Source organism: Chamaea fasciata, unplaced genomic scaffold (genome assembly GCF_029207755.1).
Source record: "Chamaea fasciata isolate MVZ Bird 193981 ecotype frontalis unplaced genomic scaffold, bChaFas1.0.hap1 SCAF_1, whole genome shotgun sequence".
NCBI classification, from domain to species: Eukaryota; Metazoa; Chordata; class Aves; order Passeriformes; family Sylviidae; genus Chamaea; species Chamaea fasciata.
The window spans coordinates 103,641,097-103,655,660 of NW_027094086.1; the positions used below are offsets into that span (position 1 = coordinate 103,641,097).

General features: G+C 38.4%; 2 protein-coding genes across 9 annotated transcripts in view; one reads left to right on the plus strand and one right to left on the minus strand.

Moving 5' to 3' along the window:
• The window catches only part of CUL1 (cullin 1), a 53,794-nt gene extending 43,885 nt beyond the window's left edge, over nucleotides 1-9,909 (plus strand). The window contains exons 12-22 of the mRNA XM_066191412.1: nucleotides 531-579; nucleotides 969-1,100; nucleotides 1,663-1,780; nucleotides 2,724-2,800; nucleotides 3,570-3,701; nucleotides 4,539-4,631; nucleotides 5,808-5,855; nucleotides 5,945-6,027; nucleotides 7,489-7,594; nucleotides 8,338-8,451; nucleotides 9,357-9,909. Coding sequence (XP_066047509.1) covers nucleotides 531-579; nucleotides 969-1,100; nucleotides 1,663-1,780; nucleotides 2,724-2,800; nucleotides 3,570-3,701; nucleotides 4,539-4,631; nucleotides 5,808-5,855; nucleotides 5,945-6,027; nucleotides 7,489-7,594; nucleotides 8,338-8,451; nucleotides 9,357-9,437 — 1,033 coding nt within the window. The 3' untranslated portion in view covers nucleotides 9,438-9,909. The remainder of the gene's footprint in view (nucleotides 1-530; nucleotides 580-968; nucleotides 1,101-1,662; nucleotides 1,781-2,723; nucleotides 2,801-3,569; nucleotides 3,702-4,538; nucleotides 4,632-5,807; nucleotides 5,856-5,944; nucleotides 6,028-7,488; nucleotides 7,595-8,337; nucleotides 8,452-9,356) is intronic.
• Nucleotides 9,910-11,910: 2,001 nt separating this feature from the next.
• EZH2 (enhancer of zeste 2 polycomb repressive complex 2 subunit) overlaps nucleotides 11,911-14,564 on the minus strand; it is a 50,305-nt gene continuing 47,651 nt past the window's right edge. For all 8 annotated transcript variants that reach the window (XM_066191488.1, XM_066191462.1, XM_066191471.1 and 5 more), the window contains 4 exons: nucleotides 14,225-14,306; nucleotides 13,351-13,431; nucleotides 13,154-13,238; nucleotides 11,911-12,255 (listed from right to left, as the gene is read on the minus strand). In XM_066191488.1, the coding sequence (XP_066047585.1) occupies nucleotides 12,195-12,255; nucleotides 13,154-13,238; nucleotides 13,351-13,431; nucleotides 14,225-14,306 (309 nt within the window). In that variant the 3' untranslated portion in view covers nucleotides 11,911-12,194. The remainder of the gene's footprint in view (nucleotides 12,256-13,153; nucleotides 13,239-13,350; nucleotides 13,432-14,224; nucleotides 14,307-14,564) is intronic.

Here is a 14,564-nt window from a genome sequence, read left to right on the forward strand (position 1 = left end):
TTTCCCTTTCCTATCCCCTCCTTCATTCAGAAAAGGGTTTATTTTCTCCTTTACAAATACTGACTGTGTGCAGGGTAGGTTTGGGGTTTGCCTGCTGGACAAGCATGAAATGGAGGAAAACAGGAAACCTCAGGTGCCGCCTGAGATTTCACCCAGTCAAGTCCTAGCTCTGTGAGCTGGTTTCTTCTCACAGTACTATCTAAGATAAGAAATAAAGATAGCATTTAGCAGCAGGAAGAGGGAGCTCCATGTTTAAGCTCATAAATCCTGAGAAGTGCCAGGCTACCAACAAGGCCCAAGCAAGTCATGGTCCAGGACTTCAACCTGTAACATTTGGGAACTTCAGAATTGCTGACAAGGTGGAGCAGTGAACTGTTCACTTCATTACGTTGTTTCCTCGTTAAAGAGCCTTTGATCCCAGAACTACTGAAATTTGCATTCCATTATTTCTGAAGCTTCCATTTGCATCCGTATGTTGGTTTAATTTTGCCTGTTTGGGACTCATTAAAAATGCACTTCTTTAATTGCAGCTCAAAGAATCCAGAAGAAGCAGAATTGGAAGATACACTCAATCAAGTGGTAAGATGTCTATAAATACATACAATATATAAAAAATATTTTGTTTATTAAAAACCCCTTTACAGCAGATTTAAAGTGACTGTGTTGATGCTATGCTTTTACTTAATCTGTATATACATATAAAATACATCATTTCTACATCTTTTTATATCATTATATATCCACATACATATAATATGCTCTACATGTGGAATATACAGTTCTTGTTTTAAAATAGTAACCATATTTAAAGCAAACACACACCACCAGTCCCTCCACCCTCCCCCAAAAAAGCCAAACAAAATCCCTAATCTTTAAAGTTTAGGTGCAAATTAAGAAGCTCCTGCTACATCTTTTTTCAGACGAATGTTTAACTGTTTTTTCCTTACAAATTATGTTGGCTTTTCCAGATGGTTGTCTTCAAGTACATTGAGGATAAAGATGTGTTTCAAAAATTCTATGCTAAAATGCTGGCAAAGAGACTTGTACATCAAAACAGTGCTAGTGATGATGCTGAGGCAAGCATGATCTCCAAACTAAAAGTGAGTATTCCATGGTTGTCCAATGTTCTACTGCCATGCAAGTCTTCACACTGTTTTGGAAAGCACTGATGTACATTCTTTCATTTGTTTATTTTATGCACAGAAAAATACACAACCTACTTCTTTTTTTCTGGGTTGTTTTTTTTTAATCATAGGAAGTTCTAGTTCCGATGGCATATCTGTCTGATGGAGCTAAGCTTAATTATTCTTAACCAAATGAATGACATGGATTTAATTATTCAAGGGATTGAGTTACTTAATTGTGCAAGGGAGAGTTACTTAATTTTGTTAACCCATAGTTTTGCAGAGTTAAGCAAAATACAATCAACTACCCTTTGAGTAGTCTGTTTCATTGTGTTTTGCTTAATTTTTAAATAAAATTGTCTTGGGTTTTCCTTCAGAATATTCCATGGAATATTCCAGTGGGATCAGCATTTTGAGTGAGGGAAATCTGGAACTTTGTACATCTTCTGTTAAGAAAATAAGTTCCAACACTTTGTTCTTCTCATTATCCAATGTCAAAAATTTGTCTTGCTGATATATCTGTGCTTTTGAAATACAGCAAGCGTGTGGTTTTGAGTATACCTCCAAGCTGCAGCGGATGTTCCAAGATATTGGTGTGAGCAAGGATTTGAATGAGCAATTTAAAAAGCACCTGACCAATTCAGAACCACTAGACTGTAAGTGATACCTTTACTTAAGTTACTGTTGCATAGTATGGCTTCCTCTTATTTCTGCAGAACTAAGTGTGTGAGGGAAGTATTTGACTTACTCAAACTGCCACAACTTAGGGTGAGTGTTCTTCTGACTGTGATAGCTGTGATGTTTAAATCAGTCTTCTAGGTCTGTTCTTTGTCTTCTAGTAGCTCTTTATGTATTTGTGAGTAGCCTCCTCCTGATTTTTGCAGCTCGCATTTAGGTACATAACTAAGTTCAATACTGTCTTGTCTTTTTTTTTTTTTCTTCCTTTTTTATGTTTGATTGGAGAGATGCTTTTCTTTGAACAGTTTTGATTTTTAACTGTTTAATACTTTGACTTATGTGAAAGTATTAAGGATAAAAGTGTATTGTGTTCCAGGTTGTTAGATGCCCCTATCACCTTTTTATACTTTTCTTTTCAATTGAAGCACGTTGAGTCAAATTCTGTCAAGAATTGATAGTTATTTCTTGGATTATAATTAGAGTTGTGTATTGTCAGGCTTATATTTTACTTAGTTTTCTATTATTTGTACTTGACTTGACTAAAATGCCTTATGAGTATAGGTGTGAAAGGTCTGTTCTTGCAGTTGTGTACTGTGGAATGAGGATGAACACTTAAAATTTTCACAGTTCTGTTAAAAGAGAAACCGACTGTAGGGATAGAAACAGAGTAGTAACTTCTCCATATGAGAGAAGATTGAGTGCCTGTAACAATAAATCTAAAGCTCTCCAACTGCAGTGACATCTCCTATGAATAGCTTTGGTTATGCTCTGACAAAAATAAAATAGTACTTAATGTTTTTTTGCCATGTTAGTTTGACCACAAGGCCAGAAGTATTTCTGTGTTAGAACTGGGACTGTGTTTCAAGAGGGGGTTAGAAGAAAGTGGGATGATGCAGCTCATCCTCTTCACCTCTCTTTCAGTGGATTTCAGCATCCAGGTGCTGAGTTCTGGATCGTGGCCGTTCCAGCAGTCCTGCACGTTTGCTCTGCCATCTGAGGTGAGGCACTCGAACTTGGTTCATTTGAACATGGAATGATCATGAGAGAAATTTATTTTACAAGGCTGGTGTCTCCTCCTGTTCTGTTGTGTATCACAGAGGACTGTAAGTGTCTCTGGTATTTGCCTATTTGGCCTGAGGATATTTGGAACTAGATAATTGAGTAAGGTAGTAGGAGGGAACTGTGTGTAATTCATGTTTTTGTATCTTTCCCATGAAAACTCGCTGGTTAATGGATCTTTCTTCAAAATACTCAACAGCAACTAAAGCAAATCTTTGATATTGCATTTTTCTGAGTATACTTAATTTAAGTACACTTTAAGTATACATTGCTTCAGCTTTGCCCAGTAAAATCTTTAGATATTAAATCATTTGTTTTCTGCTGAGTGCTTATCCAGAAAAGACGAGACATGAATATTTAACATGAGAAATAAGTTTAATGATGTTACCTGGAGGATGAAGGTGGTTAAAACAAATCACTTTTCTAGGCATGCTTAATGTATCCTAAAAGCAAGAATGAACCTTAAATGCCTGTTTACATTTGTACTCTAATGATACTCTAAAGGGGAAACTCATAACCAAGGGAAATTTTTCAACCAGTCTGCTGAATTTGAATACTTTGAGTTTCTGTTTGAGTTATTTAGACAACACAGCGGTTGAGCGTGATCAGATTTGATGATGCTCTGTTGCTTCCATAACGTGTTCTAGTAAGGGTAAATGAAGGTAAATAATATCTATTTATTTATTTATTACTGATATTTTAATACAGTTAGAACGGAGTTACCAGAGATTTACTGCATTTTATGCCAGTCGTCACAGTGGAAGAAAATTAACATGGTTGTATCAGCTGTCCAAAGGGGAATTGGTTACCAACTGTTTCAAAAACAGATACACGTTACAGGTAAGGAGGAGTCATGCCAATAGAAACACTTGGTGATGGTTGTATTCAGAGGACTGGATGCAGCCAGTAGAATCTTTATTGTATGTTTATTTTATTTACTGTATTGATACTGAAGATATGTGTTTAAAAGAAAATCAACTTTAAAAATAGAACACATTGCCTGTGGTTTCAAGAGGTGTTGCAATGCATTTTGTGAGACAAATACCACCTCTTTGCCTAGGACCTCATGCTGCTTATATTTTCCTGTCTGCTTTCTCTCAAAAAGTAGATGGGATGGGGAGTTCACTACAGTGAGAAGAAACAAGATAATGTCAGACTTTGACCTTGTCATCAACATATGTTAACCCTGTAGTGATAGACATGGATAAGCCACTGATAGCTGCTTGGTGTATAAATTTACTTCTATTATTCTACTGAAGTTGGGAAGGTTGTGAGGTTGAATTCAGTAGTCTGTGTTGGGTTTAATGAAGATTAAATGGGTAAGAGTTGGAGTGACAGAGGAAAACAAAACTATATTAGCAAGTAGAAGGATAATACTTTGATACTATAATAGAAGATTTGATGGAGTGTCTGAAGCATGCCAAATGATCCTAATCCTGGGATTTATGTTTAGATAATGCTGGAAGGGGGAGTTCTGATTGTAAAAGCAACATTAGTTTCTTTTTTTTTTTTTTTTATTTTTATTAGCACCACTTGGGTATTCTCTGTTGTCCAAATATTCCAGTGTGTGTGTTTAACTGGTTGATTTCAGGTTATTCAGATTCAGAAAGTGTTTGTAAGTTCTCATTTTCTGATTTCCCCCCTCTCCCCTGTGTTCTCTGTTTTTGGATCTGTCAGGCATCCACATTCCAGATGGCGATTTTACTGCAGTACAACACAGAAGATGCCTACACCGTGCAGCAGCTGACAGACAGTACTCAAATAAAAATGGTAGTGACTTTGCACATTTTAGCACACTCTTGTGAACAAGTGTTTTGGTCTTCAGAGCTCTTCCTGCTATCATAAGAAATTTGGATTACACCTGCTTGGAGCCAGGATCAGTTTCTGTCCCCAAGGAGACAGATGTGCTCTATTCTTGGTCAATTCACTTTCCTGGTTTACTTTCCTGTAATCATAATTGCCTGGTCTTCTGATGAATCTTAGTGCATGTACATTCCTGTTCATGAATGGAGTGCATTGTCTAGCTTCCTGCTGAGCTCTAGTTAGAAGATTTCTGTGTTTCAATGCATATATTTTAATGTTAAAAAACAACATTCTAGCTCAAACAGCATTTTCCCTATATGATTGATCCATGCATCTGTCATTCTTTTATATCTCAAGGTTTTTTTTACATGAACATAGTAAATCTGCAGTTCATTGGCTAACTCTCTCCTGTGGAAAAGGTTCCCTTCCTTTTCTTTCCAAGCAGGCTTTATGGCCCACAATTTGGCATTTATTTGACCTTTAGTAGTAGGTTTGAGTCAGGTCTGTTCTGACTTCAGGAAAGTTAGGTGTTCCTATTCAGTAGGATCTTTACTTCTGGAAATGCATATCTAGAAAGTTACTGTTGCTGATGGATTACAGCAAATCCTGAAATCTTAGGGGGTTGCCCTTTATTACAGACTGTGGTAAAACAGAAGCTTTACAGGCTGCACAGGATATTGCCAGTAGCCTTCTGGGTGACCAACCAGCAACAGCAACCAGAATGGATCCCCATTAAAACAAAAATATGTTAATCAGAAAACAGAGAGTACTTGCTTTCTGAAGTTTAAGCTTGCCATGGTCTATACATTTGCATGGTTTGGGGAAAATGATTTCTTAGGCATATAAATCTGCTTGCAAAATAGTTCCTAAAGCAGCTATTGGAAAGATCTCTTGTTTGGAATTAGTATTTCTTAAGAATTTTATGTTATTTGACCAACTACAAGGGGGATATGTCATAACACCCAAAAAGGACATTGCTTTATTTCTGTGAACTATGTTTTTACTGCTTTTTTTTACCCCTTCATTTTGCAGTGTTGTGCACTCATTAGTTCTTAGTCTAAATATGTGCGTTCTTGTTCAAGTTTTTAAGTTAGACAAAGGTGCTGTCTATCTGCTCTGATAATATTTTCTGTAATTTTGTAGGATATCTTGGCACAAGTTCTACAGATACTGTTGAAATCAAAATTGCTTGTAAGTACTCTTGCTTTCTTATGACCTGCTTAACGTACAGTGAAATATGTTAAAGACTATTTATTTATTTGTTTGTTCATTTCTTGCAGGTTTTGGAAGATGAAAATGCAAATGTTGATGAAGTGGAGTTAAAACCAGATACTTTAATAAAACTGTATCTTGGTTACAAAAAGTAAGCAGCATATATCACTTAGATGTAATGGGTAGCATCCTCCTTTGCTTTGAAAATCTGGGTGAAACCTGATGTACTTGGGATGAAAGCTTCAGGGTTCAAGTACCAATACAAATGTAGATCCAGTGTGTACCAGCGTTAGAGAAGAGGGCTGGCGAGTGGTGGGAGATGGAGATGATTTCAGCTCTTTGACTTTGTCATAAAATCTGTCAAAATCTGACCTATTTTCCTGTGTTCTTTTTGTTCTTTGATTCTTGTCTAATTCTTGAATAATTGATTCAATTGCTGCCGTTTTGCCAAGGTGTGTTACTTGCATGCACTCGGCAAAATCCATGATATTTCATAAGGTTACAGTAGTGTCCAGTGACCAGCAAAGGTCAAAGGCATAAATATTCATCCACTATTGCCAACACGAGAAGATCAGGCTCATTTTATAACCACAGAGTATACAGTGATTTGAAGACTTAATAAAAACAATTTCCAGTAGGTTTTATTACTTACATTAAACAGTTGTGTATTTTAAGCTGTTTACAGCGCTGTGGTAGTTTTTATCATGCTTACCAGAGCATACATACAAACACACATAAATTCAGTGAGGAGTTCGGTACTTCCCAAAGATAAGATCTCAAGAGAAAGAAACATTTTAAAACCTTTCCTTTACCTCACCCTTTATCTGCTTTCTATCCCCCTTTACCAATAATTAAGGGTTTGAGAATTCATGGTCTGTTGCATTAATGCAGTGATGGAAACAGCTCAGTGCTGCTGCATTGTGCAGCTGCTCGTTCCCAATTTATGATGGAGAGCACTGTGCTAAATAACTCATACATCCTCTCCCCAGTGCAGCTCAGAGGTTAAGCAGAGCCCTGTGCTCCCTGGTGCTCTGATGCTGAGGTTTTCTCCCCACTTGTGACACAGGACCTTGTCGTGAGAGTGGCCACGTGTGGTAGTGGGCTCACCTCAGCACAGCCATCAGTGCCAGGGAGTGTGTGAAAGGAAGGCAGAGCTCAGTCCTACAGAACAAACAGATTTCTCCACAGTATGGTCAGAATCCAGTCTGTAAACCAGAAAGGTGATTCTGTTTCCATTGACTTCCTTTGTTCTCTTCACTGACTCCAAGCTTCTTACTACACAGAAATGTTTTGAATACAGTGTGCCTGTACAGTAGTTAGACCTCACAGATCACTAGGATGGATTCAGTAAGTCGTGAAATACACAGCCACCCACCAGAAAGGTATTTTGTTTTGTTGGTTGGTTGTGGGCATTTTTTGGTCTTATTTTAATTTTTCTAAACTTGAATAAAGAGTGTCTAAAGTTTTCAGAAGAGCCAAAGTCCTATGTTGTTGTAAAGTAATTATGGTGGTGTGGCTTTTGTTTTGGAGTTGGGTTTTGTTTGGAGTTTTTTCTGTGTTTCGTTGGGTTTTAAACAGTCAATTTTTCATTAACTTCTGCTTTTCTTTACAGCAAAAAATTAAGGGTAAACATCAATGTGCCAATGAAGACTGAACAGAAGCAGGAGCAAGAAACTACACACAAAAATATAGAGGAAGATAGGAAACTACTGATTCAGGTGAGTTTTATTGCAGAATGCGGTCATGAACTCAGAACCACAACTTTGTAATCATTTAATGAAGCTTACTGTAGGGTTTTCCTAAGTTTTCTTAGAAGACAACATGGCATAGCAGTGCACTACGTTAAGAGTTTAAAAAAAGTGTTTAAAATGTTCTTAAAGGTGATTGGAGTCTGTAGTAGAAACTGGAGGAAGTCATTTCTACAGACAGGATGTGTTCTTCACATTTGTTGATGTTGATGAGTGGGTTCCTCGGATGCACACGTTCACCAGACGTTGTCGTGGGTGAAAACTGAATAATAAAAAACTAGTCAAACCCAAGTAGTATGAAATTAACAGTGGTTTTATATCAGTTCATTTGGAATCCACTTGAGAGGCAGGGGAAGGAGATACAGATCTACCACTAAGAGAGTGTCGCAGTAAGGTTAAATATATTAAGAAGGCTTTTTGCTACACAAGTAGTTCTGTGTGGCTCTTGTTACCAGTTGGTGCTATTATTATGACTGACTGTAAGCACAGTTCTAAAAGTTCATGTGTCAAAACAACTTTTGCTCTGTGCTATGGAGACTCTTGAGTTCTTGAAGTCTCTGTGAGTGGCTGACACACATGGGCAAGCTTTTCCCAGCTGGTGCTTGAGTTGGTTGTGGTGGTGCTTCTGCATGGGCAGACATGATCTAGGGGAGTTAAATGCAGAGGGACAAGTGCTTTGCTCCTAAACACACCTTCCCAACTTTGCTGTGCAGGCTGCTATTGTGAGAATCATGAAAATGAGGAAGGTTCTAAAACACCAGCAACTGCTTGGAGAAGTGCTAACACAGCTGTCCTCAAGGTTCAAGCCACGAGTTCCTGTAATTAAGGTATGTGAGACCCTAATCTCTGAACCTGGATCCCAGGAGGTGAGGATGTATACACAGATAAAACACGTGCTTCTGAATTAAAAAGGAAAGCTAAGGAGATGGGATGGGCAAGGACAGATTTTTTGAGTTGCAAGTAGGAAACATTTTAACCATAAATACTGCATTTCTCTTAGGGTAGTGTCCATGCTTCGCATTGGTGGTAAAATAGTAGCTGGATTGCATCTTTTCACATCAGTGTCAGCTTACCATAGCCCAAGGCTTACCTTTTGTCCCTGTTCTCCCAGTTCTGGGACAGGAGTCAGTCTTGGGGTTGGCTCGATAAAACCTTTTCTTGCTTTCCTTTACAGTAAAAACGTTGGGAAGGGGAGCATTATATTTAATTATTTACTCATCATTATATTGATTATATTAATTAATCATTTATGTATATTAATTTCTTCATCAGTTTGTTTAAGTGAGTTCACCAGCAGTTACATCCACAACCAAGGGTAGGTGGGGCAAAGGACAGGCAGTGGGAGCATTTGCATGAACTAGCACCAGTGCTGGGCAGTGACACAGGCAGCTCCTCACTGCTGCTGCTGTCTTCCATGACCTTACATAAATTCTCTGCATCTTGGTGTAATTCTTTATTTGCTGCCTTACTATGAAGTTGCTCAGCATACTGATGATCTCCCAGTCACACCCCTGGAATGGCATCCAGTGTAATTCAGTTTAGTGGACTAGCAAAGCCTTCTGCTTGGATGTGGTCAGGAGGAGAGTGAGCTGCTGTGGTGTGTCCTTTGCCCACTCCCATCCTTTGCTTGGCAGGGACTCCCTTGAGGGTCAAAATCAAAGTTTGGAGCAACTCCACAGAGGTGTTTTACACCTGTGTCCCACCACTTGGCTGTGTTCTGTTCCTCCCACAGAAATGCATCGACATCCTCATTGAGAAGGAGTACTTGGAACGTGTAGATGGTGAGAAGGACACCTACAGTTACTTGGCTTAGCATTTTTATTAGCAATTACCTGACTGTGTGACACTCAGCAAGTAGGTATGTGATGGAAAGAATGAAAGCGACAGAACTTCATAGCAGCCACCCTGCTGCCATTTGGACCTCCCTTTTTAATGACTGAGACCAGGACTCCATCAGCCAGTCTCAGATTTACATCAGAACTGCTCAGGATTGATACATTTCAAGTATGTAAATATGGACACCAATGCCATTTAACCTAATTTAAGAACAGAAAGGAATCAGACCCTTCTCGTTTAAGGGTTGCATGCTACTGCATTTAAATCAATACATTGGCTATATGATAAACAGCTGCCATCACAGGCAGCACTTATACATGTTGGCAGCACTTGGAAAGCGAGTCTGAATGGACCCATGTGTAATCTGCTATGAAAAACCATTTGTATAGTGTGTTTCATTTTTTAATGTGTGATAAATAATAAAAAAAATTTAAAAGATTTCTGTACAAGTTGCATTTGGTTTTATTGTTTTAAGTTTCATGACTTACCTTTCTAAATGTAAATAAAAGGTATAATGGTTATGAAAGCTATTAGATATTCGTTTTGCTTTTCCTCCCCATTTTCTGGTGCTTTAAGAACATTTTGTTCTCTGAAGATACTGTCATCTATCATTATCTGTGCATGTTATTTCTTTTTGAAGAGGAAATGTCTGTGCTTTGAAAATACAAGAAATTTGTGATGATTTCACAAGATACGCAGAACAGAAACTACTCAGAATATATGTGGCAATGCTTGGTCATCTGAAATTTGAGCTGGTTTTAATATTGCTCATGGTGCTATAAAGTGCATCACACTTGCATAAATGCTGCGGAATATAGGAGGTTTAGGCTGCCCATTTCTTTGACTGGAGCAGAAAATTGAGTGTGTTCCTGAAGAACAGTTCCCATTAAATGCAACCTGTGATGGGAATTAAAATACTTTCAAGTGTTACTACACATACCTTGATTGACCAGGCCTCATTCTGTTCTCACGTTTTATGAAATGACTGTTGGTTTTTCACATGCTACAGGCAAAATGCTGTCATCCTCACAGGTCTGGGTTTTGGTAATCTCTATTTTCTAATCTTGATCGTGAAAAGGACTTCCCTAGCCACTCTACCCTTTATGGAAATTATGATTTGTTCAGTGTTTCTTCTTGCAGGAAAGGAGACAGGTTTTGTGTTGTTAATGTTCCCCTCTTGAGGGAAACTAATGGTTACAGTTGAACTCTGGGTTTAAAAAAATACATTATGGAGCAGTACCAGATGTGATCCAAACTGATTTGGAAAAAGGGAAGGTTGTCATCCGCATTTGAGATTTTGTATGCTTGCTATTTCTGTTCTGAGAGAGCTAAAGACTGCCATTAGGGGCAATAGAAGCATCTCGCTGCTCGAAGTTCCATTTGGAAATTTAGAAGAGTGGAGCTGGTGATGCCTCTTAAATTTTTTATTTTTTTCTAAGATGCTGTTTTGTCTTTGTTCACCTTTCTTGCAGGAAGTTCAGGGCTAATAGTTTTTAGCAGGATGTGTGTGCTATGATGACAAAGAAGTAGCCTGAATTCCTTTCTTAGTTGGAAGGCCAGAAATCACCTGCACCTGATCTGAGCTGCCTTTCAAAGCCCTGGGCTGCTTAAAGCAGGGCTTTGTGTACTGTGAACCAGGACCTGTGCTTTGCCTGGGGAGGGAGAAAATCAGGTTTTTACTTTTGGACTGTTCTTTTCCTCATGAACTCTTAGTTCTTACCTGGGCCACCACCAAGGTGGAGGGCATGTGGCAGCTGCCTGCTGTACATGGAGTGTGGAAGCAGGAAGATCTGAACTCAGCCCCAGGCTTGGAGCCCCCGCAGCCCAGCAGGTAAATGGTCACTCTGGACAGAATTTACTGGACTCACCCTGTGCCTGCCCTCCCACTGCAGCTGATTTGTGTTCTACTTCGTAAGAGGCTGCGGAGTTCACAATCCACAAGCAAGTGAGAAATAAATGTGGTAGCCCTGTACAGACATCCAGCTGCAATCTAAATGAATCTGGATAAAACTATACATTTCTCTTCTGCATCTCCTATTTTTTTAAATGTATGTGTAATTACTGTTGTATTCATCGTTCAGAGGAACCACAGTGAGGGCAGCTTGTTGCACAGCTTTGTCCTGAAAGTAGTGTTTGTCACAGAAATCCCAGCTATTCTGGCAATTTTAAGAGTTTCTGGGCTGCAGCCATTCCTCCAGAGAACATGGGTGTAGCTGCATGCCCAGGGAGCTGAGAAGCTGCAAGACCACTCCTTTCTCACTCCAGGCACTGCAGCACCATAATCACCTGACTGAGAGCGACACTGTTTGCATCTTCACACTGATGTTAAATGTGACCCAAAGTAACAGTAACATAGGGAGGCAAGTATGGAGCTGACTTTGCTTGCACAGAAGTTACAGGTTAAATCCACACTGCTTTCTCAAGGGGCTTGACACAAAATTCCAACTCAATTCCAGTAAAAATGAAGAAGTTCAAGTATCCTTTATTCAAGGTTGAAAAATGTACCACACCACATTATTGCAAAAGTTCATAGGTACAAAACACTTTGCAGCTGGTGAGAAGGCAATAAAAAGTTGGGGTTTTTTTTAAAATTTGTTACTATAAATTACTGTTACAGTACTTTGCAAATACAGAATTTCAAATTGCATCATTTTTATTTTTCTAAAATTGCCCACAGTACTAGAAATTCCTGAAGATAAGGCAGCTGTTTGTTTAAAAGAAGAGGTAGCTGGTGTCAAGGGATTTCCATTTCTCTTTCAATGCCCACATACTTAAGGGCATCAGCTTGGCTATATCTGAAATTAAAAAAAAAAAAATCACAATCCAGTATCATGGAACATTTCAGCTTCAGCACCACAACCATCTATATTATAATATATATTATAATATATATTATATTATATTATATTATATTATATTATATTATATTATATTATATTATATTATATTATATTATATTATATTATATTATATTATATTATATTATATTATATTATATTATATTATATTATATTATATTATATTATATTATATTATATTATATTATATTATATTATATTATATTCTCAGATTTCCCATCACTTCCTCACCAGCTGGGGTGTTTCCTTCTTGTGTGAATTTGCAGGTGCATAACACTGCTGACCCACTCAAGAATCTACTGTCAGAGATGTTTGATCAAGAGGAGATGAATCACTAAAATTCCGTACTTTTTCACCTTGAATCTCACAGTCCTGAAGTTCATTTTCAGTACTGGAAAACTGCATTTCTCAAGGTTGACATACACAGTATTGCCACTGGACAGCTTACTTTTTGTCAAGTGAGATGATGGTAGAGGAAAGGACACATTCTTTGCAAGCACTAATTGTCTGTAGTAATTCTGTAATTTCATTCTCTGAAATTCTTGCCTATTTCTGAATGATGGGGGAGTTAACTTGGGAACCCAACCAGAGAGTCTGTCCCCATTTGTCACTACACTTTGCAGTATAGGAGCTGCTGTTCCAAGTTTGCAGGCTCTTAACCAGCTGCTTAGCTCAAATCAGTCTTGCTCTGACATCTGGCTTAACAAAACCAGTGTGGGGAGTGCTGCTTCTCAGCTGTTGAGACCTGAGGTTGCAGGGACCAGGCACGCCCAGGAATTAACTCTGATCTGCACAGATACTGAAAACTAATCCCATCTGAAATCCATCTACCCACCTGTAGTCAAAGAACAGTTCTTCACCAGTCTGAATGGCTCTTTTAGCAAATATTCCTATTCTGTGATCACCATTAACCATCATAACTGTTTAAAAAGAAATTAGGTATGTTAGTACAAATACTGATAAAATGCATGCTAAAGAAATATCTCACAGTATTTCATACATTGATGAAAGGAAAGTAAATGTGAGACTTACCTTTTGCATAGCAGTTGGGATTTACTGAATGGTTTGCAAATCTAATTTTGTTGCCCTTGCGTGTTGCATCAACCACAAAATCTACAGGGGGCAGAAAAAACAACAAAACCGACAAATGATGGATGGGTCACCTAGAAACACATTTTTGAGTTTAATGTGCTCTAGTATGCTTGGATCTTAGCAGTTGGAGAAGGTAACTGCACAGCTTCCCTGGTGGAAGAGCTGGCCCACTGCCCTACAGCAGCTGAACTCCGCTGTTCAACATTGCTTTTCCTTTACCTCCCGCCACAGTGGCACCACCTTAGCTTCTCCTTGAAGCTTCTCTACCTTTATTCCAAAAGGATAAGCTCCATGAATCTGCTAAGCCAACACTGACATAAAGCAGCAGGTTTTTTTCCCTCATTTCAACCATTTTCTAGTATTTTATGCTTGATGCAGTGCAGTTTATATTTTTCTCTTCTAGTGGCAGCAGACACGACCACATATCTGTATGTGGCTTTTCCCCCCGCCAAATGCAATTACTATCATAACTTACTGATGATGTAATTCAGTAAAATTACTTGAGACAACACCTGCTTCTACATTCTTCGGTCTACTTAATATCTGCACATAATTTTAATCCATGAAGTTCTACTCCTCTTGTATAATAGCTTGTGCAACAGGCTCCATCACTACATCTAGCTGACTAGCATTTAGAGAAAAAAAACCCCAAAGACTAGCTGTCAACAGGATGAATCTAGACACTGACAGGGAAAGATGTGTGGATAAAAATTCTCATTGTTGCCTGCTGTCTGCAGAAGAACAGGGCTGAACAAAAGGCTGAGCATACATACTTTACTTATGCTACCAAGGGCTGCAGCTAATGCATACATACCATTATTCAAGTTAAACAGAAAGCTGCACATGTATTTGTCGTACACTTTTCCTCTTCTGTCTGCCTCATCCTGAGAAATAATCTGAAAGAAACACCACTTGTGAAAAAGAGAAGCACTACTCCATTGTGTAACCATAGCAGCTTAATGTCAAACCACCCCCCAACCTTCTGAAAGACAGGCGGGAGTTTTTTTATTCTCTGGGATTCAAAGTATTCCCAAACAAAGTGTTGTTTTCAGCAAGCATTCTGCACTTACCAAACATCCATGCTTTGCTCTTAGCTTAAATAAACTTTCAGAACAGAAGGAAAGCAAGAATTGCTTCTCCTCTCAAAATCAGGA